Source organism: Sylvia atricapilla, chromosome Z, assembly GCF_009819655.1.
Source record: "Sylvia atricapilla isolate bSylAtr1 chromosome Z, bSylAtr1.pri, whole genome shotgun sequence".
Taxonomy (NCBI): domain Eukaryota; kingdom Metazoa; phylum Chordata; class Aves; order Passeriformes; family Sylviidae; genus Sylvia; species Sylvia atricapilla.
In genome coordinates, this window is record NC_089174.1 from 54,160,413 (window position 1) to 54,184,996 (window position 24,584).

The 24,584-nt window shown below is 37.1% G+C and overlaps 1 protein-coding gene across 1 annotated transcript in view; it reads left to right on the forward strand.

Moving 5' to 3' along the window:
• The first annotated feature begins 8,099 nt into the window (after positions 1 to 8,099).
• Positions 8,100 to 24,584, forward strand: part of PIP5K1B (phosphatidylinositol-4-phosphate 5-kinase type 1 beta) — a 62,410-nt gene continuing 45,925 nt past the window's right edge. The window contains exons 1-3 of the mRNA XM_066339081.1: positions 8,100 to 8,320; positions 9,080 to 9,148; positions 19,059 to 19,189. Of these exons, the coding sequence (XP_066195178.1) occupies positions 9,080 to 9,148; positions 19,059 to 19,189 (200 nt within the window). The 5' untranslated portion in view covers positions 8,100 to 8,320. The remainder of the gene's footprint in view (positions 8,321 to 9,079; positions 9,149 to 19,058; positions 19,190 to 24,584) is intronic.

Sequence of the window (24,584 nt, forward strand, 5' to 3'; positions counted from 1 at the left end):
TGTGTACAAATAGGCCTTCTGCTTAGTATACTTTCAGACTGCTACAAATGAGAAATTAATGGAGCTGTTTCACTTTGTAAAGGGAGGACCTGTTAACAGTTTCTGCAAGATACACAATGTGACGTCAATTATGTCAGAGATCAAATGTTTGTTCTTTCTGGTTGCTGATCTGAGGTCACTGATTTGGAAAAGTCCCTTAGTTATTAAGATATCGACACCATCTAGTACACAGTAGAAAGTTTGCTCTGCTTTTACATATGGTATTTGGCAAGACGTAAGAGGTCCTTAGGTGCTTCTGGGGAGAGCAGAAGACACAGTAGTTGACACTAAATGTTAAGTAGGCTAATAGGGAGTAGAGGAGTGAGATAGATTTAAAGCCCTTGGAATGAAGCCCTGAATTTGGAAATTCATGGAGGGGGAACAAAGCGGAACCCACTTCTTCCTTGCTAATTATCTGTCTCGTGCAGAATTCACAAAATACAGGAGTTACACTTTGCACTTTGTTGGAGGAGCACAGTATGCTATGTTTCCAAGGACTTCCACACTTTGGTTCTTTCAATGAATTTTCAGTTTTATTTGCATTGTTGTAAAAAAATTTCTACCTTAAAGAATCACAGCAGATTATTTTTGAAATGAAGGGTATGATTTGTAGCTATAGTTTGTGATACTTTGTGGCTGTTTCTGTGACCTTGGATATTACAATGACAGTGTGTTGCACCTTGAAGAGCAAGTTAGATCACTAACTACCACTTCAAATGGAAGAGGAAGGGACTCTTGTAGGCTGTCAAATCTTCTGGGTAATCAAATGTATTCTGAGAATTTGTAGACTTTGATGGAGGTGGTATTTTCTGAAGTTCTACATTTTAATTTTTTTTCCCCAACTGAAAGCTAAAGGAGGAAGATAGATGATCTGACCTTTCTTGCAGTAAATCAAAGCAGTACAATATGAACATATGTTTTTTATAGTATGAATATTATAATAAGTTACTTTTTAAATCCAGCCAGCAAACTAAGAAAAAATATTACTCCTATTGTGATATTTTTAAAAGACATCCAAATACTGTGCCATATTCCTGAAACTGCGAGAGGAAGGAGGGGAGGGCAACTGTAAAAATCAAACAGTATCAGAATCTTAGCATTGTGCTCAGATTAGTTGCTGAGAGATGAAAAGATCTGGCAGGGCACTGAAACTAATGTGTGTTATTAACGCTAGGTAAATAAAGGTGGTGTGAGCAGCTGACATGATTTGGAGTAGATGAACAGTCTAAATGGCAGTTGTGTGTTGGTTTTTGCTTGCTGCTTTCTCTGTAACATTTGTGCTGGTCTGACAGTATTACAAAGACCAGGAGGAAGATGAGATTTTTTTCCCCTTTTATATTATTTGTGAATTTCATCACTTTGCACACTACTTCTGATTTTCATCTTATTATTTTTGAGGCGAAATAAAAAAGAAATCAGATAGGTAGACTAATCAGGGCGCTTTTTTTTTTTTTTTTTTTTTTTTTTGTGTGTGTGTGTGTGTGTGTTGATTTTGTTGTTGTTGTTGATTGGTTGGCTTTTCTTGTTAGGAATCACAAGTTACACAGTTTCTGATCTGCTTTTTTGAGCTGTTCACTCTGAAATGTTCACCCTAGCACCTGTTTGTTCTTAACAAGAACAGTATTTTCCAGTTTTCACAAGTGCAGCAATAGTACTGTCAAAAATTTTACATAGATTTTACTTTCAGTCACTCTTAAAACTTATGTAATCAGTTGTTGGTTGGGAGATCTTGACAAGATTTCAAACCTAATTGTTTGGGATTTTTCTTTACTTTTTCCCTCCTCCTTTAAATTCATATGACACTTCCCCCGTGCCCCCCCCTCCCCCCCCCCCCCCCCCCCCGCCCACCAGATAAAGAGAAAAGATAGATTTTTTTAAAATTTCTATTTTAGTCACATAAATTCATGGGATTTATGATGCAGTAAAAACTTTGCTCTACTTTTGCTGTAATGCCTGGAAAGACAAAAGAGATCTTTCAGTACTACTGTGAAGAGTGGAAGTCACAACAGTTGACTACAGTGGAGGTTTATTTGGCTGAGGCGTTACAGGGATTGGGTGGATTAAATGCTTTCAGATATTCAATCTGATTTTTTTCAGATTTTATTTTCATGATTTTTTAATGACTGTTGAGTCCATTGCAACATGTAAACACTGACTTCATTCTCAGGATACATCCGTTTAATAATATACATTATCTTTTACTCCTCAGATGTTTCAGATATGAAAGCATACGAGTTTGAACTTAGATGTCTATGTGTCCTTCTGGTACAAAGTGTATATATTCCATAAAATAGTGCCTGGATATTATTAAATATATATATATGTAAATAGAGACATGAATTGTGTATTTTTTTTTCTTGTAACTGAGTGGCTACATACATTACCTCAATTCTTATTTGATGGCTATGTAACTGCCAAGCACTCATGTATAAAAAATGTTCTCTGACATTAAAAGACATAAAGTTTTTAGGGAGGGGATTAGCTTGTGATGACTGTTGAGAAAGCTGTCAGATCTTTGATATGTTGTTCCTTTTACCACTCTGTGCATTGAATTATGCTTCGTTTTACTTGTTTAGATCTGTGTATTTGGCACTCTGCCAAATGCTTGCAGTTCCTAAACATCACACTACATTGTCTGGTAAACTCAGAAGGAAGGCAGTTATAGTCAGCATTATAGTCATGAAAATTATAGTCAGCATTGTTTTTAAGCATGAAGAAAAGTTCCTTTAAGAAGCTAAAATATAATAAAACCAATATAAGTCTGAATATTCCCCTGAAGCTAACAAGTCATTTGCCTCTTGACCCTTCTGAAAATAGTTCTGATAGTATGTTGATATCTTTTGTTGTGTGGAAATAAGATATATGTAGGAGATTTTTGTGTGTCAGAGGATGTTTATTGTGTCCCAAACCCCTTCATTTACAAATAATCTGATAAATAATCCTTCTGTTTAAATTCTACTGGAGAGGATAGGAAAAAAAACCAAACTATTGACTGTTTTGATTGATGTAAGTTTGTCGACTAAATTAGACAGTGGTCCAGAGTACCAGGAAGATTCATGGAATAAACAAGATGAGATCTAATTTGGAAATCCATTGCTGTTGTGCATATTGTATTAGTTGGCAGAGAATCCAGACAGGAGGGAGACTTTATAAATGCATCACCTGCAAGAGAAATTTGTTCAGTGTCTAAGAAGGGATGAACTCAAGTCTTTCTAATTTCAAAGAAGCAGGGGAGTTAGCTTTAATAGTGCCTTTTGATCTTGGAGCAGCATTCAGGTAGCTCCAAGAATACCATGAATGGTTTTTGGGTACTTGAGCTTAAGGTGGGGGGAAACACAAGAGAACAGCTTTTCATTAATGAATATGTGTTCATGGATTTCTTCCACCGTAGAGCAGTTTTGGCTTAGAAGATTTGCTACTTACGGCAAAAATTTCTGTAACAAATGTCTCCAGCTTCACACTAGAGCTGAAATCTGGCAATATGACTGAGTCCTCAATGTGGTTTGGTGGAAGAATGCTGCCTTATAGATCTCCAGGTCCTTTCAGTGAGTTCAAGAACTGACTTTAAAAGCTACTCTCACAGCTGCCATAAGGAAAATATGTCTGGACAAATCTCATCAGTAAAAGTGAGTTCTGCAATAGTGAAATGACTGTTGTTTTCATAGTTGTATTAGAAGATGCTGCTTCAAAGCAGTAGCACAGGGGAGACAGAAGCTATGAAGGAATTTGAACTGATGATTCTTTTTAATGGAATTCACTATAAATGCTGCTTGTAGAACTAGAAATTCTTGTCAGCATCCTTATGTGTTGTGCTGACAAACCACTGTGATTAAGAAAGAATGCAGTCTTGGTGCGTGAACTCCCAGTTACTTTGGACAGACAGAATTACTATTCTGATAATCTTTTTTTGTCTGATTCTGAGTCAGTATCATTGGTATGAATTTAATATAAGTTTCTTTGTGCTTTTCTGAGAAGGCACCTGCCATATTCTGAGGATTTTGTGTCCTCCTGGGAAAAGAGAACTGTTCAAGGATTAAGAAACAGCTAAATAAATAGTATTCTGAAATGCACTGAACTATGAGAATGAAGTTTGTGGATTGAGTCTAAAATTGGGTATTCAATGCATTCACTTGCCAAAAAACCCCAACCCCCAAAATGTTTCCTGAAAATGCATTTATGTGTTTCAGACTGAAAAGTCTGCACCATACCATCTATTTTATTTGTATATTATTACTCTTAAATATGCAAAATTGTTTCTTGTATTCTTTAATTTCTAGTATGCTCCTTCTGCCCGCTGGAAAATTTAAAGTTTCATTTAATCTTGTTTTGTCTTGCTTTCTACTCCTCGTATTTAAAATTAAAGATTACACCTGTGAGAAGTTATAAATATGGGGGGGTTTTGCATCATGTTGCTAACTCACTGCAGACACCATACAGCAGTACACCCAGGGATACGTCTGTTTTAAAAGCTAGGAAGAATATTTCAATTTTAACTATCAATTAGAACAAGGCAATACATATAGTGAAAAGCTACATGGCTGTTATTTGGAGTGTAATTCCTCAACAGCATGTTTTATTGGTGCTTTCAAAGAAGGATTTGTTTAAGACAATTAATTTAAATTTGCTAAGAAATGCATTCTCCTCCCAAAAAATTGTTTTCATGATAATGGAAAGAAAGCATAACTGATTTTTGGTTGAATGAACTAATACATGGGCCTGTAGAAGTCTAGCAATAGCATTTTTCATGGATGGTGGCTTTCACTGAAGTTGTTGGCAGTTCTAAAGTTAACTTGAAATTGAGCAGAGAGGCCATTCAAGTGAGCAGGGCCTTGGCAATTGAGGTTGTGTAAAAACAGATAGTTGTTTATAATCTAGATAAACTAATGCCTTCTGCTGTTAGTAAAATATAAATTTTGGCTAGATAAGGAACATGGAATTAAAAATTCAAGAACAAGAAATCAAAGCTGGGTAGGAAACTCGCATTTGCCAATTGTCGTCTCAGTTCTCAAAATGCCAGCTATGTGGTGGACAGGGTGGTGTTGACATTGTGGGCTTCTGGCTGATCAGAGAAATTAAAAAGATGTCCCTGTAGCTCTAGGAAAAAAATGCATATGGCACTTTTCCCCCAGAGTGATGGAAATAGCAGTTTGTGTTAGATAAGAAGCGTGTGGTTCTGTTATTCTAGTGTAAGAAATTAAACTGTGAAACACGTTTTGGGTTTTTGTTTGCATGTTTGTTGGTTTGGTTTGGTTTTTGGTTTGTTGGGGGTTTTTTTGTGGTTTGGTTTTGTGGTTTTTTTCCCTCTGAAGCATATATTGAACAGATGTGATTTTTTTAAAGCCCACATTTAATACTAGGAGGTGTTCAGAGCAGAAGACTGGAACTGAAGGCTGTAAACTTGTGTTTCAAGAACTGTACATGTCACAGTAGTTTTTGTTGCGCATAAGGTTTGTGACCAAAATGTTGATTCTTCAAGAGTATTTGGGAAAATACTCTTTAAATTCCTACTGTAGTTTAATGTTTCTCTTTCTTTGTTGTCAGTTAGGATAGCATCTAGGAAGCTAAAGGGGAGATCTTTACAGCCATTTTTCACTCATGGCTTATGCCCAGCTAGCCATTGAGCCCTGCATACTGGCTCACTCACTACCCCTTGATGGACTGGGGGAGACAATCAACAGGGTAAAAGTGAGAAAACTCAGGGGTGGAGATAAAGGCTGCTTAACAGGTAAATCAAAAGCTGTGCATGCAAGCGAAGCAAAACAATGGATTCATGCACCATTTGCCATGGGCAGGAAGGTGTTCAGCCATTCCTAAAAAATGGGAAAGCAGGGCCCCATTCACACCTAATGGTGGCTTGGGAAGGAATACATCCTCCCTCCCTTCTTTCCCCAGCTCTATATGTTGTCCATGATGCCACATGGTTCATTTGTCCTGGCTGTGTCCTCTCCCAGCTCCTTGTGCATATCCAGCCCTCTCCTTGGCAGGGCACAGCAAAGCCTTGATGCAGCAAGGCTGCAGAAAAGCCTTGGTGCTATGTAAGCACTATGCAAGAGTAGAAAACATCCCTGCATTATCAACACTGTTTCCAGCATAAATCTAAAACATAACCCCACACTAGCTACTGTGAATAAAATTAATTTTATCCCAGCCAAAGTCAGCACACTACAGCATTTTTGAAACTAAGTGTTTTCTTACTCTACCCACCCCTACCCCATATCTTATTTTATTGTGAGCTTTTATTTTGTCAGGTAAAACAGAGAGATTCAGTGCTTTAGCTACAGTTGTTTCCTGCTATGGTAACAAAAAAATAAATAGTTGTAGCTTAGCCTGGAAGTGAGTCCAAGACTGTAAGTTATGACCTGTCTTAGAACTGTTATACTTCATCAGAACTGAGACAGTAGCTGTTGCACTGCATATTATAAAGCACGTGAAAAGGCACCATGTGCCACTTCAGTAGCTCTAGGGCAGGAAGAAAACACACGGAGTAATACTTTCGCTTTGCAAAAAATTGTTAGCATGGAACAAGAGATGGTTGTCAAGCACGGATTTTGAAAGTTGTTTAACACAACCACAGTTAAGATAAAGCTGTGTGTTCTGTTTCTCAAAAGATGAGAACCAAATTAATTCTATTCTAGATGCCTTCAGGAAAAAAACTGACACATACAGGAAAAATTTACCTTCTTCATGGTGTGTATGAGGTTTTATACTTGGTAGTTACTGACCGTGGTCTCTATTTGTCTGTTTTCCTATCATTCCTAGCATTGCAGTGGTATGTCAGTGAAGAGTTTTTGAATAATTTCTCTGTCTATGCTGGGAAAAAACCAAGTTTTTCTCCTATGTCTAGCATGAGCGCTTTCTTCAACTAACTTAGTGAAAAAAAGTTCCCATGTTGCATTTATAAAAATAAATATAAAATAAATATAAAATAAATATAAAAAGGCTTTTGCTGAGTATGTGTGCTCATAATTTGGGAAGTTTTGTTTCTAGTAGAACATCCTATTGTATCAATAGTCTTGGGAGGTATGTGGAGAGCAACTGCTTGGGTGGGAATTTGTGTTTTAACCCAGTGATCAGTTATGTAGAAAGTCTTCTATAGTGATTAAAATGACATTTCTTTTCCTAAAAAAGCTGTCTTAGCACGTTCTTTGTGCCTTTGTTTGTGTACTGATAGAGTTGCAAGCATGGGTGTATGCTAATATTAAATGTGTGAATACAGCTGAGTGAGATGAAATACATACAATTTTAAAAGCTATTAAAATTAAGTCATTGCCTTTTAGTAGGAGTCAAATGTATAGGATACTGCTAGTGCACATCCTAATGAAGGAATTACTGATTAAGAAACATTACCTGTATAGAGGCTACACTGACGAATGCAGTTCACTGCAGGAGAAAATACTGATGTAATGTAAGAAGTGTGTTTTTCTAAAGAGGCATTTTTTTCTTCTCAGAAACTCCAAGTTTCTATTTGTTGTGGTTCCACCCCCTCCCACTGCACCTTTTTTTTTTTTTTTTTTTTTTGGCTCAGGTGCTTCTCCAAAGAAAAGGAAAAGGACTTTTAAACCTTTTTATTAAAAGGTTCCTTGGTAGTGTAAAGTATACTCTTCAGATTAATGGAAAATTAAAAGCAGTAAATGACACCTGAGAATACTTTTTTAAAACCAATTTTTAGTTTTGCCGAAGATGTTATTTGTACTGCTTAAGGACAAAATGAGATTTTCCTCTCGTTTGAGGTATCATGAGATTTTTTTTTTTTTTATTTGTTATCTGTGACTTTTCAGTGTACTGTCTTCCAAACTGTCACAGCTATTTCTTATAAGTGATTGGAGATTATAAGGCTATAAGATGACACATGTAATTACACAACACTCCAGACCACATATGTGTATTGCTGTACAAAAATGTTTTATTGCAGAGTTGCCTGTGCCACAGGGGTGGGTGAAATATCTAGGGCAAAAGGGAATGAATCTGCACTGATTCCCTCCTGTGTAATACTGCTAGTTTCTAAGTATATTAATCATGTTCTAAGTACAGTAAGTTCTAAGTATAGTAACCAAGTTATTTGACATGATTCTTGAAAAGCATCACTTGCAGCTGAATGCTTGCTTGGGCTGAAGAATAGTAGTAAAAGGAAATCTGCAGCTATTCTGCAAGATGGAAATTTTTTAAGGCATAGCGATGACAGATTTTTCTAATAATAGGTTGTGGAAAACATTTAACACCACCAATGAATGGCTCAATCTTCACTCTCAGCTCCAGATGACCTGTCCTGTTGTTTGTAAGGGTGAGTATAATCTGTCATGAAAGTATAGGTAAAATCTAGAATTATTGTAAACCATGTCATTCTGCCTTTGGCAGACAAATTCAGACTGTCTGACCAAGGTGATCTCTATTTTAGTAGTTTATTCTTTGTCTAGAATAGCTTTACAGCTATGATAAGATGTAATGTCAAATACTTAGGGCACAATGATAATAATGCCAAGGCTGTGGCTTTGATCCCCATATGGGCCATTCACTTAAGAATTGGACTCAGTGGTTTTTGTAGGTCCCTTCAACTCAGAATATTCTGTAATTCAGTGTGATTCTGTGATCTCCTTGTTACTTTAAGGAGATACAGCATATTGATGCAGCCAAGGACCTTGGACTACTGAGACAGGCCACTGAATACCTGGTTTACAAGCATCATAGTTTTGCCTTTTCAAGAACATCTCATGCAGTAGACTGAGGAGCAACTTTTCACTGCATACTGGTGTGGGGAAAAGAAAGAGCCATGTAGATTCAGTCATATGCTGGACATATTCCTGGGCCAGGGCTGTCCTTTTAGTCTGTGTGGAAAATACTTAAAGGAATATCCTAGATATGTCACTGATCATGGAAGTGTGCTGTCCTCTGAAAAGCTTGAATTTAGCAAAAATAATAAATAATATTGATAATAAATAACATAGATAATTAACTATATGATTTTTTAAAAAAATAGTTTTGTAAATAATCATAAGAAAATATAAAGAAATACCGTCTTCATAACTTAAGCTTCTGTTGTTAGATGTCGTCTGTTACTGAAAATGGAGATGTTACTGCTGGAAAGCCAAATGAAGAGAAAACATATAAAAAGGTAAATAAAACCTTCAACATTTTATTGTATGTTTTTCCCTTTCCATCAGTAGTTCAGACCTGCTGTATGTGAATATATTTCAGAACTGACTAAAACCAAGAGCAAATAAAACATGCTCCATGGGGGTTTTAAAATTACTTTATCCCATGTGTGAAATCATAAGGTATTTCTATCCACCGCAGAGCTGACTATTTAAAACTTATTCAGTCCAGCTTTGAAGTATACTTTCTTGCTAGATTGATAAAAATTCTTTGCTCTCAGCAACAGATACATCTCTGGGCATAAATACTGTTGTAAGAAATTTACAGAGTTTCCAAATGCTTTGAATATTACATGATGTGTCTATATTACAAACCTGAAAAGCAAAGCACATTTCTAGCACTTTGCCAAACAGACCACTGTTTGTTCGCTAAGTATTTTTTTAAAAAGAGATGTTTAAGAGAGGACATATTTAATGCAGGAGCATGCATCAATCATCCATTTAGGAATTGCTGGTAGTAGTTTGGGCTTTGTTTTTCTGATACTGCGTGTCTGTGACCAGCATTATTTAGATCCACTAGCAATTTTAATGACTAAGATGAGCTATAAATGCAATTTTTTTTTTTACATATCCAGAAGTCTGTGCTGGGAAAGAGCTTATTTCCTCATATGGTGCTTTTTCAGCTACTTGGGCAATTTCTGCTCCAGTCTACTGCTGCCCTACACCACAGTGAAACACTTGGGCAAGATATTAATTTCATGCTTAAGTCAAACTGTGCTTGCTATTGTTTAGAGACTTCACTTTCACTGCCTTTTTTTTAGGGATAGGCATAGAAGCTTGTATCCCTCAGCTTAGAAAAGCAGAGATCAGTACTGTGGCTTGTGCTGTGGCCTGTGGTTCTTAAGCATATTTGGCCTTGGCCGAGTTCCTAAAGAGATTATGTCTCTCTTTATTGTGAGGGGGGAACAAAAGGAATTTTGTTTATAGTGGAAAAGTTTATTTCTGACTCTAGAATTTTTGCAGTACAATATGTTCCACATGTTCCTGAGTCTATGTCAGTTAATTATAACTGCTATCCATATATTACAAACGTCTGTAGTAATGACTGGTTTTCACTGATTTAAGTTAATCTGACTTAGATGAAAACAAATTATGACTAAGACAGTGCCTCTGATTTCATCCATGATAAAACTTTCCAGAATAATAAGTAGTCTGTAAGGCTATCAGGTTTTTTTTCCCCTGGAATTTTAGATTTTTGCAATATTTTCTTTACTATTTTTGTCCATCTCAGCTAAAATGGAGGTAGGTAATATCTTTATCTGAATTAATTAATTCTCCAGCTCTTCTGTTTCCTACAGTAGTCAGCTGACTGGCCATTTGCATGAATGTAAACATCTTGAAGTTCCAAGAAATTTCTTAAATTACTACAGCCTTGTCAAAGGGCTTGCCATGAGCATTGCTACCCTATCCTTTCAGACTCTGAAATGCATAACTGGACTAAGACAGAGCATGATTTCTATTATGAATCATGCTTCTTCTTTCCACTGTTTTGTTTCTAGCTTTCAGTTTTTCTGCTGCTGCATTCTGACATAAATGCTGTTCTGGCTTTTAATTGTCTGTTATTATCTAGTCAAAGACTTGAGAGTAGAGGGAACACAACTTTCTGTTTATTGGTTTGGGGGATTTTTAGGTGTTTTTTTGTGGTTGGGTCCTTTTTTTTCCTACTTTCTGAAAACCAGGTGTTTTTCTCTCTTTTAAATTGTATTATTTAAGGTGGGGCTGCTAAGCTGCTCAGCTGCATGCATTTCCTACAAACATTATAATCTGAAACCACTTGTGAGTTTACTGTCCATTTGTAAATTGTGAGTTAAGTCTACAGTGTGAATATGCACAATAAAGTGTTTCAGTCACCCAGATCAAAGAACTTAGTTAATGAAAGAGACACTTCACAGATATATGTTCCATGCAGCTTTTAAGGTTAGAGAATTAAAATAACTTTGAGATCAAAGAAATTGTAAACTGTGCAGACTGTGGCCTGTTCTTTCAGGGTGGAGGATTTTTTGTTGGTTAGATTGGGTTAGTGTTGTGGTTTTTTTGCTTTGGGTTTTTAGTTTGCATTTTTTGTTTGATTGGGTTTGTGGGGTTTTTTTGTTGTGAGGGTTTTTCTCAGAGAGAAACAGGGTAATGGATACAAGAGAGACTGGTTATTTGTTCCATTGCATGCTTGCAAAAATCAGGTCACCAAACTATAGTTTCTCTTGGATATTCATATCCAGTTATGGTCATCTGGAGTATGCAGTTGCCACATTTTTCATTTTCTCCCCATTTTGTAGACTTTGTTGTGAGAAGTTGCTGACACGTATGCAGGTTTTGAATTGCAATGTCATCAATCACACAAGCCCTGAGTCTGCTCCCTGTTAAACCAGATTTCAGTAGTATCCTGATGCTTAATAATAAGATGGTGGCAAGAATGAGGCACAGACAGGTCTGTTAAAGCATATTACAAGTGTCGAAGAAAATCACACCAGCAAATAAAATAGATGTAAATGTGCACTTATGAAAATCTTTTACAGGATTGCTGCGATCTCTACATTTAGTCTGAAGACTGCCACACAAGTGTATTTAGCTTGAAGGCTGCCACGCAAGTGTATAATTAGAGTTTTTTTCTTATCACTACATATCTTGCAGCTCTTCTGTTTAGTGTATTTCAAGCACTTTATGTAACCTCTTCAAAACTGCATACTATGAGTCACTTTGCCAGGAGCAATGGAAATTTGCCTGGATAAAGGAAGCCAGCTACCTATTGTTAGAGCTTGCAAACAAGTGCAAGCAGCATTGCTCTATCACTTTTAGCATTGACTTATGCCCTGCATCCAATCCCTGCAAGTAGGGTACTTTTCCTTGTAGACTTCTCACTGCAATTTTACTGCTGGAGGTTTTGCATCACTAGGATCTCAACGGCAAATTTTATGCATCTACAAAGATACTAAAATGACTGTCTTTAGTGACTTTGCCTGAAGCTATGGTTGCTCTCAAGCTCAGAGGTCACAAATTCTTTTCCTCAAAGATAGAACAACCAGAGTAGTTGGGTTCGTGGCTACTACTGAAGCTTAGGCATAATTTTTTTAAATGGAGGAAAAATTAATTTAACACCATGGAGTCAGTTTTGGAAAATGAAGAGACATGAGATTCAGCTCAGATAAGAAAATCATTCTGGTTGCAATTGAACTGTAACAATTGAACAGACACACACACAGGAGTCCACCTTCATGAAGTGTGACCTGCAGAAGGTGGGAAAACATTTGCTAGAGAGAAGTGTGAACTGAAGAAAGATTGGAGGGGTACTGTGGCTGTAGTTACAAGTGTGGTTACAAGTGTGGAGAAACAGTAAATTAGTTATGTTAATGGGGTTTTTCTGGTAACTCTGTGTTCCTATTTGTGATTATGTGTCAGCTGCAGAAAGCATGCTGAGGTGGGGTCACCTCCATCCAGAAGTTTCAGTGGAAACAGTGTCAAGAAGTCTTGTTTCAATGAAACTGTAAGCACAGCTGGCACCTAGTGCAGGAGCAATGGACTAGGCAATAACCACATGTACATCTTGAATCTAACTGAAATTTTTTAATATTCTAAGCGAGCTCTTTTTAAATATTGTGTGAAAAAGATGTATTGTTTTTCAACAAGCATTCTTGTCAGATGGTTTGGCTTAAGAGTTTATGTAATTTATGGCAGGTTATATCTTCTCGGAAGTCTGGAAAACATAAACTATGTTTGCATCGAAGTGATAGTTTGAGTGGGTTCCTGGTACTTGCAGTAACTAGTAAAACTGAAGAACAAATGCCTCCTTGTAGAAAATTCAGATCTGGCATTAGCCATGTGGCTTCTACAATTTTTGTCAAGTGACACCTATTAATATTTTTCTGTCTTTTAAAAATTATTTATTTCATTGGGACTTTTTCCCTGAAGCCAGGTAGCTGTTCTACCCCAATCCAGTTCATTGTCCCACAGAGGAGAGGCGTGGGATAGTGCGAGAGATGAAAGCAGATTTCTCAACATATAGTAGCAGAGAGAAGTGAACCAGTGACAACTACTTTGTCGGATGCATGGTTGCAAAGCTGTGTTAACCAGTGAAGGCTTCTGTTCAGATGTCTGTTTCCCCCCATCTCTTACAAAGAACTCTGGTAGCTAGGTGTCTGTGCCATTTCATTTGGCAGATTTTAAACAGATTTACTGTGATTGAATCATAGTAGTGGAGAAGGTGAAAGAAAGCAATCATTTTGCCTTTCACAGTGATAATGAGGTAAAATTTCCAAGGCAGAGTTAATTTCTCTTCATCACTTTATGGCACCTGCAATAAACCAGCTGCCTTGTGGAAAAATCACCATCTTTACTATAGAAAGTTCATAGGTCGAACTTCAACTACAATAAAATGTTATTATAGGGGAGAACACAAAAACAAGGACAAAGTTCACATTCATGAAGTCCTAAAGAGTTTCCCTAGGATGTCTACTTTTGAAGAAGCCTAGAATGTTAGAGTTACATTTCATGAGCATATCATGGGAAATGCATATAGATTTAGCAAGGAGCAATTGAGAGTTGAATGATGAATGGAAAAATAATTGTGAATGACAGTAGAGATGAATTTCTATTAAATTAGTTAAAGCCTGTGTCCTCCTGCTCAGCTCCAGTCGGGTTTGTTAAATGATTGATGTCATTAATAGTCCCATACAATTACCAAGAAATTATAAGAACACTTACTTAAAAGAATAAATCCATTTACCATCTCTAAAATCTTTGTGTACAATGTAGTCTGTACATTTACTGACATATTAGTGGTTTTTCAGGTTTGCCAGTAATTTACAACCTCAACACTCTAACAAAAATAATTATTGGCAAATTTGTAATATAGTTTCTGAAATTACAGTATCCATATTTTTATTGTCCTTGAATTTTTTTCTTTACTTTAAATGATAGACTTTTTAATCCTTTCAGTAGCCTTGTCCCTAACTTGTACCATTGTTAGATGGTTTCTGTTATTTGATTTTTTTTGGTTGTTGTTATCTGAATGTGAACTGCATTTATGTGCATTATGTGTGTCTGATTAACACCTTCATTTTATGAAAACCTAACAAATTTAGGCTTTAGAAGGCTACCTGAAAGTGATTATGTGTAGGAAAAATGTCTAAATCCTGCTTAGTATATTTGTGGAATCATGTGCAAACTTAAGACCTGATTTGAGAGGATTTAAATTCTCATTTATTTTGCTACTCTGAAAAAGGATTTCAGCTAAGAGTAATGTAGAGCAAACAGAAGACCAATCTGCAGAGAAAGTAATTTAAGAGTGCATTGAGTGCTAGATTATTTATCTGTGATGCAAATATTCCATATACCTGTGTTGTATATTATATACTGATGTTATGCTTTATGAGTCTGCATATAATTTTTCACATCTACAAGCTCTTTTAGCAAAGCCATATGACAAATACAGAAAAAATCTATAGTTGCTTTTGACAAAAAGAGGCAAAGTTATGTTTTGTCATAATGAAGACAATTTCAGTTTTTTATGAAGGGATAAAAGCATCAAAGCACCTGTGCAGTAGACAGTAATATCCTAAACAGGAAAAGGAGGATGGGAGAAGTTTTACTTTGTGCCCATTTATGTAACAAAGACAGCTGTCATAGTTTTACCAAATGTCACCATTTGCTAAAAATTCAATCACTTTCATAACCTAAAATTCATTGACATGTGTATCCTGCTGGTTATTCTCATCCCTTAATACTTCTTCAGCTTCAGAAGGTTGATAACAGGTTAAATGACCTGGGAGTCACTGTACTGTCACTGTGTCATATTAGTTACAGCTAATAAATTATCTCAGGGCTATTTTCTGAACCTCTTCAGGAGGCTAATAGGAAGAAAAATTTATTTCAGTCCCTAAAAGACTGAAAAAACCCATTGCACAGAAGGTTGCTGAATTTTATTGGTTGCTTTGCAGCATGAGAGTATTCAAGACAAATTGAAATAAATAAGGGGCTTAGGTTTGAATCTAGATTTTGCTGCCTTCATGGGCATTAAAAGAGGTGCCCAAGTAAGGAAAAATTCACAAGAATTAAGAAGCAGCTCCTTTATACTTTCCTTGGATTTAATGGTGATAATATTAATAATAATATTAATAATTAAGACAAGTGATGTTGTAAAGACAAGACTTGTTTTGGTTTTATTTTATGGATTGCAAAACCCAATACATGTCAGTTGCTAAGGGCATACTGGGTTACCTGCCTTTGGTGTTAGTGGTGATTGACAAAGAGTGGACTTTGGGCCAGCACTTGGCTTCGGCATGCTATAGCGGCTCTCAATTTGTTTCAAAGTAGTTGTTAAAGTATTCTGAATGATTTCATAACATTACTTTTCTGCTAAAACAGCTTCTGTAATTGCTGAAGAGATGATGGGTGTTTACTAATGACACTCTTGAATATGAATGGAAATTAACAAGAAGTAACCTGGTAGGAGAAGTCTGTGTCATTGTAGTAGAAGGCCTTACATTCTGCCTTCTGTAGACTCAAAGTCTGTAGATCTTTTGAATTTGGAAAAAAACACTACAGATATTTTTATAAGTTTGAAAGATAATCCACAGGATTCCTTTTGAAATCACATTGCCAGGTTTCTTGTCTTGGGTATTTTTGAGGTTTGGTGGGTTTTGTCAGGGTTTATTAGGAATGGCATGTCCTCTGCTGTACTGTACTATCTGCTGTTCTTTCAGACGTAGTCTCTTGCTGTAGCAGTGAACAAGATGGGCATCCAGCAATGAAGCAGAAACTATTTGTATGTGTATTGGTTTAATCAAAGTTACATAATTACAGCTTTTGTTAGGCATTAATCATTCATGAATAGAAGCCTTTCAAGGAAAGAAAAATGTGACTCTTCTTATGACACAAAGCCAAATCTTTTTACTAGTCAAAGTAGCACTTTCAGAATGGAGTGCTTTTTGTTCCCACCAAATCGCTGGTTCTAAACTGTTATGCAAGTATAAGTTCTGCTTGATGTGCAGTCTTAATTATTTAAGAGCTACACATCTCTTGCCTTTTCTTTTCTAAAAAAAAAGCAGCCACTCTAGTATATCTGGTATATATCTAGTATATCTAGTATATCTAGTATATCCAAGAATTAAAACAAGAGTAGCTTTGTGTACTTGAACCACTTACTTAATTTTCACTCCTGAAATGGTTCTGTTCAAGTGCTGAAGTGGTTCTGATCATGAAACTTCTGCTGCTCTTTCTTTCCTCTGTTAATCTCCTACTTGTTTGGTTGGTAGGAGGTAAAACCTAGAAGCAGGGACCAAACATGTTGTCTTCAAACTAGTTATCATGAACAGGATGATACTCCCTTCCTCATAGCATTCTTTTCCTGCCCAATGGTTTTCTTTATTCACTCCTTCCATGTCTCCTTAAAAATTCCTTTCTTGACTAGTTTCTGATTTTGACTCACTTCTGCTGTTTTTTAATTCATGAAGCATGGCTGTCTATTCAGCACGGGAAAGTTTCAGAGATGGTCTCAATTTACCCATAGTAAATTTTTATACCCATGTAGTATCACAATTTCATGCTGTTATTTTGAAGGCTTCTATGTCCTGCAAGCTCTGGCTGTTGAATTTAGTCACTGCACTTTATAATGGTAGATTTTTATGGAGAGATTTTACTTTTCTCATTACATTTTTCTCTGGACTCCCCACAATCAATGGACCTCTTGCACTGACTGTTAGGTAGAATGTAATAAATATATTTATTTGCATCTAGAGTCAGCATTTAAGCCATAAGCTTGCATTGTGATGCCTTAGCATGCATGTACAATCACGTGAAATTTGTGACTGTTTTTTTCCAGAATATAATGCATGCTTCACAATCCTGAAGAAATTTGAATGTCCTGTTAGATTGTAAATGTCTTAAGAGGATCACAAAGGATGGTTATAGGTTTTCTCAAGACAGGAAAGTAGAGGAGGAGGAGTTATGCTCTTGGTTAAAAGTGAATCATGAACATATAGAAGTCAACTACTGTGACTATGGAAGCCCTTTCAAATTCCTCTAGGTCAAGATCAGAAGGGACATCCCCAAGGGGGATATTAGATTAGGTATCTGCTACTGACCCCCAAACCAAGACAAAAATGGCAAAGAAGCACTTAAACAGGGTCACTTAAGCAACCTCTGAATGACAGATCATGGGTCTTTTTAGTGACTTCAACTATCCAGACAGTCTTGGTAGAGCAATACAGCAGGTCACAGCATCCATCAAGTTCCTGGAATGCATACAGGACTGCTTCCTCATACAACTGTTAGATATGCTAACCGGGAATGAGACATGACTGGACTTCCTGCTCACTAACCAAGGAAACTAGTTTTGTTATATCTCAGTGATGGCTTTATCTGCAGTGATTGCAATATTGTGGAGTTTGGGGTCTGGCTGTGCTCTCTGAAGGTTAATACTAAGGCAAAGGAAAATGTTATGGAAAGAATCTTCCTAGGAGCCATCACAAGTGAGATGAAGCACGTGATTAAGAAATGTCAGCACAAGTTCACCAAGGCCAAATTGAGCTTGACAAACCTGGTTGCTTTATACAAAGTGACCTGCTTGGTTGGGGTGGGGCAAGCCATGGATGTTCTCTGCCTGTGTTTCTCCAAGGCTTTCTCTGTGATCTCCCACAGCCTCCTGGTGAAGCTGGGTAACAGTCTGGACAAGCTGCCTGTGCAGTGGCTGGGTATGTGACCCACAGGCAGCACCCAGAGTGGGGGTAAATGGCTCCTTTTCCAGCTGGCAACCTGGCACAAGTGGGGTTCCCCAGGGGTTGGTGTTGGGCCCAGCACTGTTCCATATGTTCATAAGTGGTCAGCCAGAGCACTTAAAATCAAGTGAACACGTTGAAAGGGAGAGCCAACCCTGCAGGAAAACCTTTGTAGGCTGGATCAGTGGGCAAAGAAGAACCTTTTAAAGTTCAGCAAGGACAAGTGTAAAGTCTTACACCTGGGAAAATGAATCCAGGAGTGCAGCACAGGCTGGGAGCACAATGTTGAGGGGCAGCTCCATGGAAAGGGGCCTGAGAGCCCTAGTGAGCAACAAGCTCAGTATGAGTGAGCAATGTGCTGCTGCAGCAAAGCAGCCCAGTGAGATCTTGGGCTCCATCAACAGGGACATCAGCAGCAGAGATTATCCCTTTCTTGTCAGCATTTGTCAGGCCACACCTGGAACACTGTTGACAGTATTTGGTGTACACAAAAAAGATATGGACAGGCTGGAGAAGATGGAGAGAAGAGCCACAGAGATGATAAACAGGCTAGGAAGCCTGACCTGTGAGGATATGGTGAGAGAGTTGGGTTTGTTCAAGCTGAAGAAATGAAGGTTGAGGAGAAATTTGTCACCATGTTACCATATTTGAAGGATGGTTGCAAAGAAGATAGAGGCTCTATTTTTACAAGGGGTCACATGGAAAATATGACGGATAATGGGTTACTCCTGGGGATATTCTGCTTGAACACAAGTGGAAATATTGTGAAAACAATCAGCCAGTGGAATAATGTCCCCAGAACTGGTGTATTGCCCAATGTGGGACATTTTTGAGATTTGGCTTGGCTGAGTGCTTGGCTTTCTTGTCTAGATAATGCTTTCATCAAGAAAGGCTGAACCTCTTGAGGTCCCTTTCAACTTGCTATTCTGTGATTCTATGCTGAAATAGGACTCCATGTCTAAATTATTTGGGCAATTTAAAAGTTTCAGTTTGTATATAGTTATTATTTTAAATCTTTTACTTAAAAATCAGTTATTTCATGTAAAGATGACAGGGTGTTGTTATTATGAAAATGATCAACATGTTTACCTATGATATTATTGATAAAGAACAGAAATCAGCTTTTAGCAAACTCATGTTTGAATCCTTGCTTTCTACACAGACTGCATCCTCAGCTATTAAAGGTGCTATTCAGTTGGGAATAGGATACACAGTAGGAAACCTTACATCAAAACCAGACAGAGATGTTCTTATGCAAGACTTCTATGTAGTGGAAAGTGTCTTTCTACCAAGGTAAGCACAAACATATTGGATTTTTCTTTAATTAAGTTTCATAATTAAATTCTTAACTAGGTATTTTGAACCAGGTTTGTTTTCCAGTTCTAACAAAATCATGTTAGAGTAAGTATAATGTATGAAGCTTGAAAATTATCTGGTCTTCATGTTGTCATTGAAAACAAAGGTAGGGAGAGAATTGGAAAAGTCACACTTCATCTGAAGATTTGAGACTTACCATTTATAGAGAAGGAAAGTAGTTTTGACACTTTCAATTAAAGCAGCTGTCAATTTGAATTGCTTTATGGATCTGACATTCACATTTGATTAGTTGCATATTAGTTTCTAAAAATAATACTTGATATTTTGTTGAGGGGTTTTAAAAATTTATTAAAGTCTTAGTGGTTTAAGTATAATATAAAATTTTCTACTACAACATTGCCTTATATTTACACTATAAAGCTCTATCCAGGACTCTAGTCTGTGACAACATTCAACTCCTATAAGCTATGCTGGTTACAGACTGTGCACCTTTACTGCTTTGCCACCTCAGCTTGTATCACTGCCAGAAATGTACAGAAATGGTAACAACACAGTTATTCTGATAGGGGAGATCAAGGTCATACTGATTTTTGGTGTTCAGAAGATTAAGTACATTCTCATGTACCCTTTCCAAGTTACATATGCTAGCAAGTGATGAAGAAGGTTTAGGAGAAATGTATTTCAAAACCAGGACGCCTTGCTCTGTTGAGTGTTTTCTGGTGCTAAATAAGTGCTAAATACAGTCATTTCAGTAAGGATGTGCTATCTATGTAAAGTTTCCTGGATTTGGGGATGATTTCTGTCAGTTTTTCAAAGTTTTGTTTATGTGGAGTTTGAATGCTACTTCATAAGCTGTTTCAAATAACTTATAATCCTTAGTATTTACTGCTATCACTAAACCATGTTAAATTAACAATGTGCAAAATAATTGCAGACACTTTAAAATTTGGTATTTCCTCATGTAAATTTCTTTGATTTTTATTGAAGTGAGATATCCGTAAGGGGAAAAAAACTTTCTATGAAATTAAGTTTTCCATTATTTTTTAGTAGTTTAGGGTATTCATTTCCTTGTTTTCATGTTAATGATAGTCTTTGTGTCCAGATTAATGGTCTTTCTCATGTAGATTAGGTAGATATAGAGAAGTTAACTATAGGCATGTGTTTTCATACACTAGAATCACAAAATGTTTAAAAATCCAACTTACAGGTGAAAAATTTGCATATCATATAACAAGGCTTTTATTGGTGATGAAATGTCTGCCTATGATAGTGGTAGGGGGTTCTGTATATATAGCAAATATATATTTACTATATCAGCTTTGTTCATGGAAACTAAATGGAACCTACATGCTAAAGCTGTTTTATTACGTAGCACAGTTTGAGAAAAAAAATTATTATGTTTCTTTTTACACATAAAGTTTTAAGGGAACAAGTAAAAAAAAATGGTTTGTCATGCATAGCATTGCATGTGCCTTATTTCCTGTGAGAGTCGCATGCATGTACACACAGAAACAAGATTTCCTTCATTTGTATTGGTGCTAAGGAAGAGCTAGGAGACATCCCTTCTGGCGTGAAACAAAAACAAAAGGCAGAAGGAGGAGACTGATTGTACTAATGTAAAATTGAGTAGAAAAGCTTTAGTAGTACCTTTCCAGACAGTTTCCTATTAAAAAGTATTTTGAGGAAAATTAGACAAATTAAAGTAATGGCCAAAGCAGTGTAATTTTGCATTTGAGTTTGGGGTGTTTGGTTTGGTTTGGTTTTTTTTTGGTGTTCTTTTTTTTTTTTTTGGGGGGGGGGTTTGTTTGGTTTTTTGGTTTTGGTTTGGTTTTGTTTTAGGGTTTTTTTTGCATAGCTACATAGTAAGCAGTCTATAGCATAGTGAGACATTTTGACTGTAACAAAGACCCTGTCTATAAAGAGCACTTGTTGACAATATTATCTATAGAACTAAAAATTGACTATCTGTAGCAATCTCTTCAAACATGACACTTGATTTCTTACACTAATGCATAGAAACATCAAATTTCAAATCCTTGCTATGTCCCATTGTAACATCCATTTTTATTTATCTAACCAGAATATTTTATTTATTCAACCAGTAGTGTATTACTTCTGGTTGAATAAATAAAAGTGCATAAATTGTAACACTTTAGAATTGCACAAAATTAATACAGGATTCTTTCTTGCTGGTTCCGAGTATTGGGATGTTGTTTCATGATGGCATTATGGATTGGTCCTGAGTCATGTCAATAACTTCATTACCCATGTTTGAAGTAAAAAGCAAAGGTTGCACATTCTTTACAGCTGGGGCTGCACTCATCAGGTGCTCTTCACTTTTTTCTAGGGGGGTACCTACATGTCATGGCAGCATTGTTTAAAGTAATTACTGTAATAACTTTTTTTCGTCCCTTTTGGATTGGTCTGGGTTGACAGCAATTAGTGGAAATTAGTTACACCAAGCAGGTGAAGTGGGTTGACCTCAACCTGGAAGTACCCTGGAGCAAGCTGAGGTTGAGTAAAATTTTTGTGGAAGTTTGCAGCTGAAGAAGAACCTAACAGTGCAGCAAGAGTGGTGCTGAACGAGCTACTTACCCAGCAAGACACAGTATTTTTCCACTTGCTTTGGGTACAAATAATTCATCTACAACTTCAAACAGGATGTCAGCTGAACTTCCCCTTAATTTTGGTGACTTCTCAGCAATCTGTCTCTTTGTACGGTGTCCTTCCTCCCATGTTTTCCCTGCCTTACTTGTGTCTGGCAGCAAGGTGAGAAGACTCTGTTTTTCAGTCATGGGAAAACTTGCTTCTTTGACAGCAAGAGGAGCACTGTTAAAGTGGCAGTGTTAAGATAGACCTAAGCTTGTAGAAATAAAATGCAATGCAGCATGTGTACCAGTGAGCAGAAGAGTGGCCTTTTATAGTTAGGGGAAAATAGTTAGGACATTAATTTTATTGGTTGAAGAGGATAAATAGTCTCTGCATACCTCTCAGACCCTGAAATAACTCTCCACCTGTATTTCAGGTTACTCATATTGAAGTACTGCTTCAGTACTCATATTGAAGCATTCAGGATTCATTAAGAAGAGAGAAAGATGCCAGGGAAAGGAGTGGTTAGGTCAGATCTGAACATATGCCCTTGCATATTGTGGGAGCTACTGATGTAGATCAGAAGTAACTTCTGGGATGGCAGGTTATTCCTGGTCCAGAGTTACTCTGTAACTGTGTTAAATTAGTCAGAGTTTTGCCCAGATTAATTCACATGTTTATTTCTGGAAGTGGCTTTGAGTAAAGTACAGGTGTCTCTGTACAGTGGGTGGATTTGAATTGCAAAGGTGCTTGCCTTCATTTGCATATTGTAGTGGTGGAAGGCCTTTCATCCCTTTCTCTTCAAAGCTCCCTAGGAGTTTGTATAATATGTTGGTTTTGGAAAATGAGGTATTACTGGAAGCTGCTATAATGGTGCTCATTGAGAACCACCATCCACATAGAGTTAAAATGGTGCTATGCAAATTTGCTCCTAGGATGGTGAAACAAAATGCACCCTGCACTGACCTATGCGATTCTGAAGTCTCCACCCTATGTACTGAATGGAGTGAAACCACAAGGGAAACCACTCCAAGTAACCTCTTTTCTGGATTTTCGACTCTGCCTTGGAAATCCAGCAGCAGTGGTGCTTACCTGCTGTTGGTACTGCTGCAACAGTGGCTGGAGGATTTGGTGGGAAGGTTGTTCGTCCTGCATGTGCTCTCTGTGCTCTGTCCTATGACGAGCTGTGTGAGGTATATTTGTGCCCCTGCCCTCCTTGGCTGGAAGCAGTTCCCAGTGGTACAATTTGCTTCCAGTTAGTAGTTTGTTCAATGTGGCTTCAGCAATATTTTGTCAGCCCTTTGACTTGGCTGTGGTGCTGGCTCCCAGTGACATGGCCTTGGTTAGATTAGCTTGTTGCTCATCTATAAGCCTAGCTCTGGCAGGCAGTGGTGGCTCAAAACAGTCACCAGGCTATGAGGCTGTGCAGCTCCTTGTAAGTTGGTGTAGGCAGCTTACTAAGCTCTTTCAGCAGACACAGAAGGAGGTGAATTTTCTGTGGTGACTGAGAAGCCAAACAGATGCTGCTCCATTGTATCAGCTAATTTTGGCTATGAAGCTTCAGAAATGCAGAACGTTTCAAGCAAGATAGTATGTTTCAGCCTGCATTTTTTTTTTCTTAGATGGAGGCTGCTTTTAAGCACAGCTGTTGAGTTTGACCATTTTTTGCAGCAAGTTGTTAGTTGATCTTCCCTTGCTGATACACTTTTATTGCAGGGTCCAGACCTTGCATATTGAGAACAGTTGCTATGTTTTCTAATGGGAAGTGTGTTATGATGCCGATGACCTGTGCATGCACTCTGCAGCTACTGTCTGTGTTCTGAACTGGTTAATTTACAAATTTTCTTGTCATGCTAATGAAAGATTATTCAGTACTTTCTGATCTTTAATGTCAGAAGCTTACCATTGTATTGTGATAGCATTTGAGTAACAGCCCAAATCAGTAGTCAAAAGTACTAAGTACAAAAGTATTTGGCCAGTCTGGGTTCTACCCTACATCTAAAATTGATGTGTACTGCTTTCTAGTATGTTTTTGAGGACTCGTTAAGAAAACTGGTAGTTACCCTTGGAAATACCTTTGTATTAAACATGTATCATAGTTAGCTGGTGTGCATTTGTACTTTAGAATGCTCTACCGGTTCTGTATGACTAGTATATAAATGTTCACACTAATGATGAGTTGTTGTGTAACTTACACTGTGATATGTGTTTCCCGTGGGTGGTCTCATAAGGAAGATAAACTGACCTGAATATTCTGATAAAATGCTGCTGCTCTTCCTTGGTGCTTTGGTTGCAGAGATGCACAGAATGACTCAAGTTCTGACAAGGTTTTTATGGTTTGTGAATTGAATGATAACACAGAGTGGAGGATGCAAAACAAATATTAGAAATGGGGATACATTGGCGACAAAAGCAAAATCTGGTATTGATTACTGGACTCAGCTACTTTTGTTACCAAAAAATTATTGGTAAACCTCTGATAACCCGGACAGTTGTATGGTTATGTAGACTGCTTAAACTACTTTTCAAGTATTCTGAGATCCTGTATTTTAATAGCATTTCCAGTTGATTATGAAATATCATATCTTTGTCATCATAAGTAAATGCTTCTGTATTCAGCTGTGATGTAGATATGATTAACCTGACTTGTTTTTAAGTCACTTACTATTCCTAGTTGTATTTCAAAGCTGACTGGCAGGGAACTGCTCAGCACAGCATTTGGTAACTGAAAGTTTAGGAAAATGCAAGTGAGAAAAAAGGATATTACTACAGGACTTTTAAC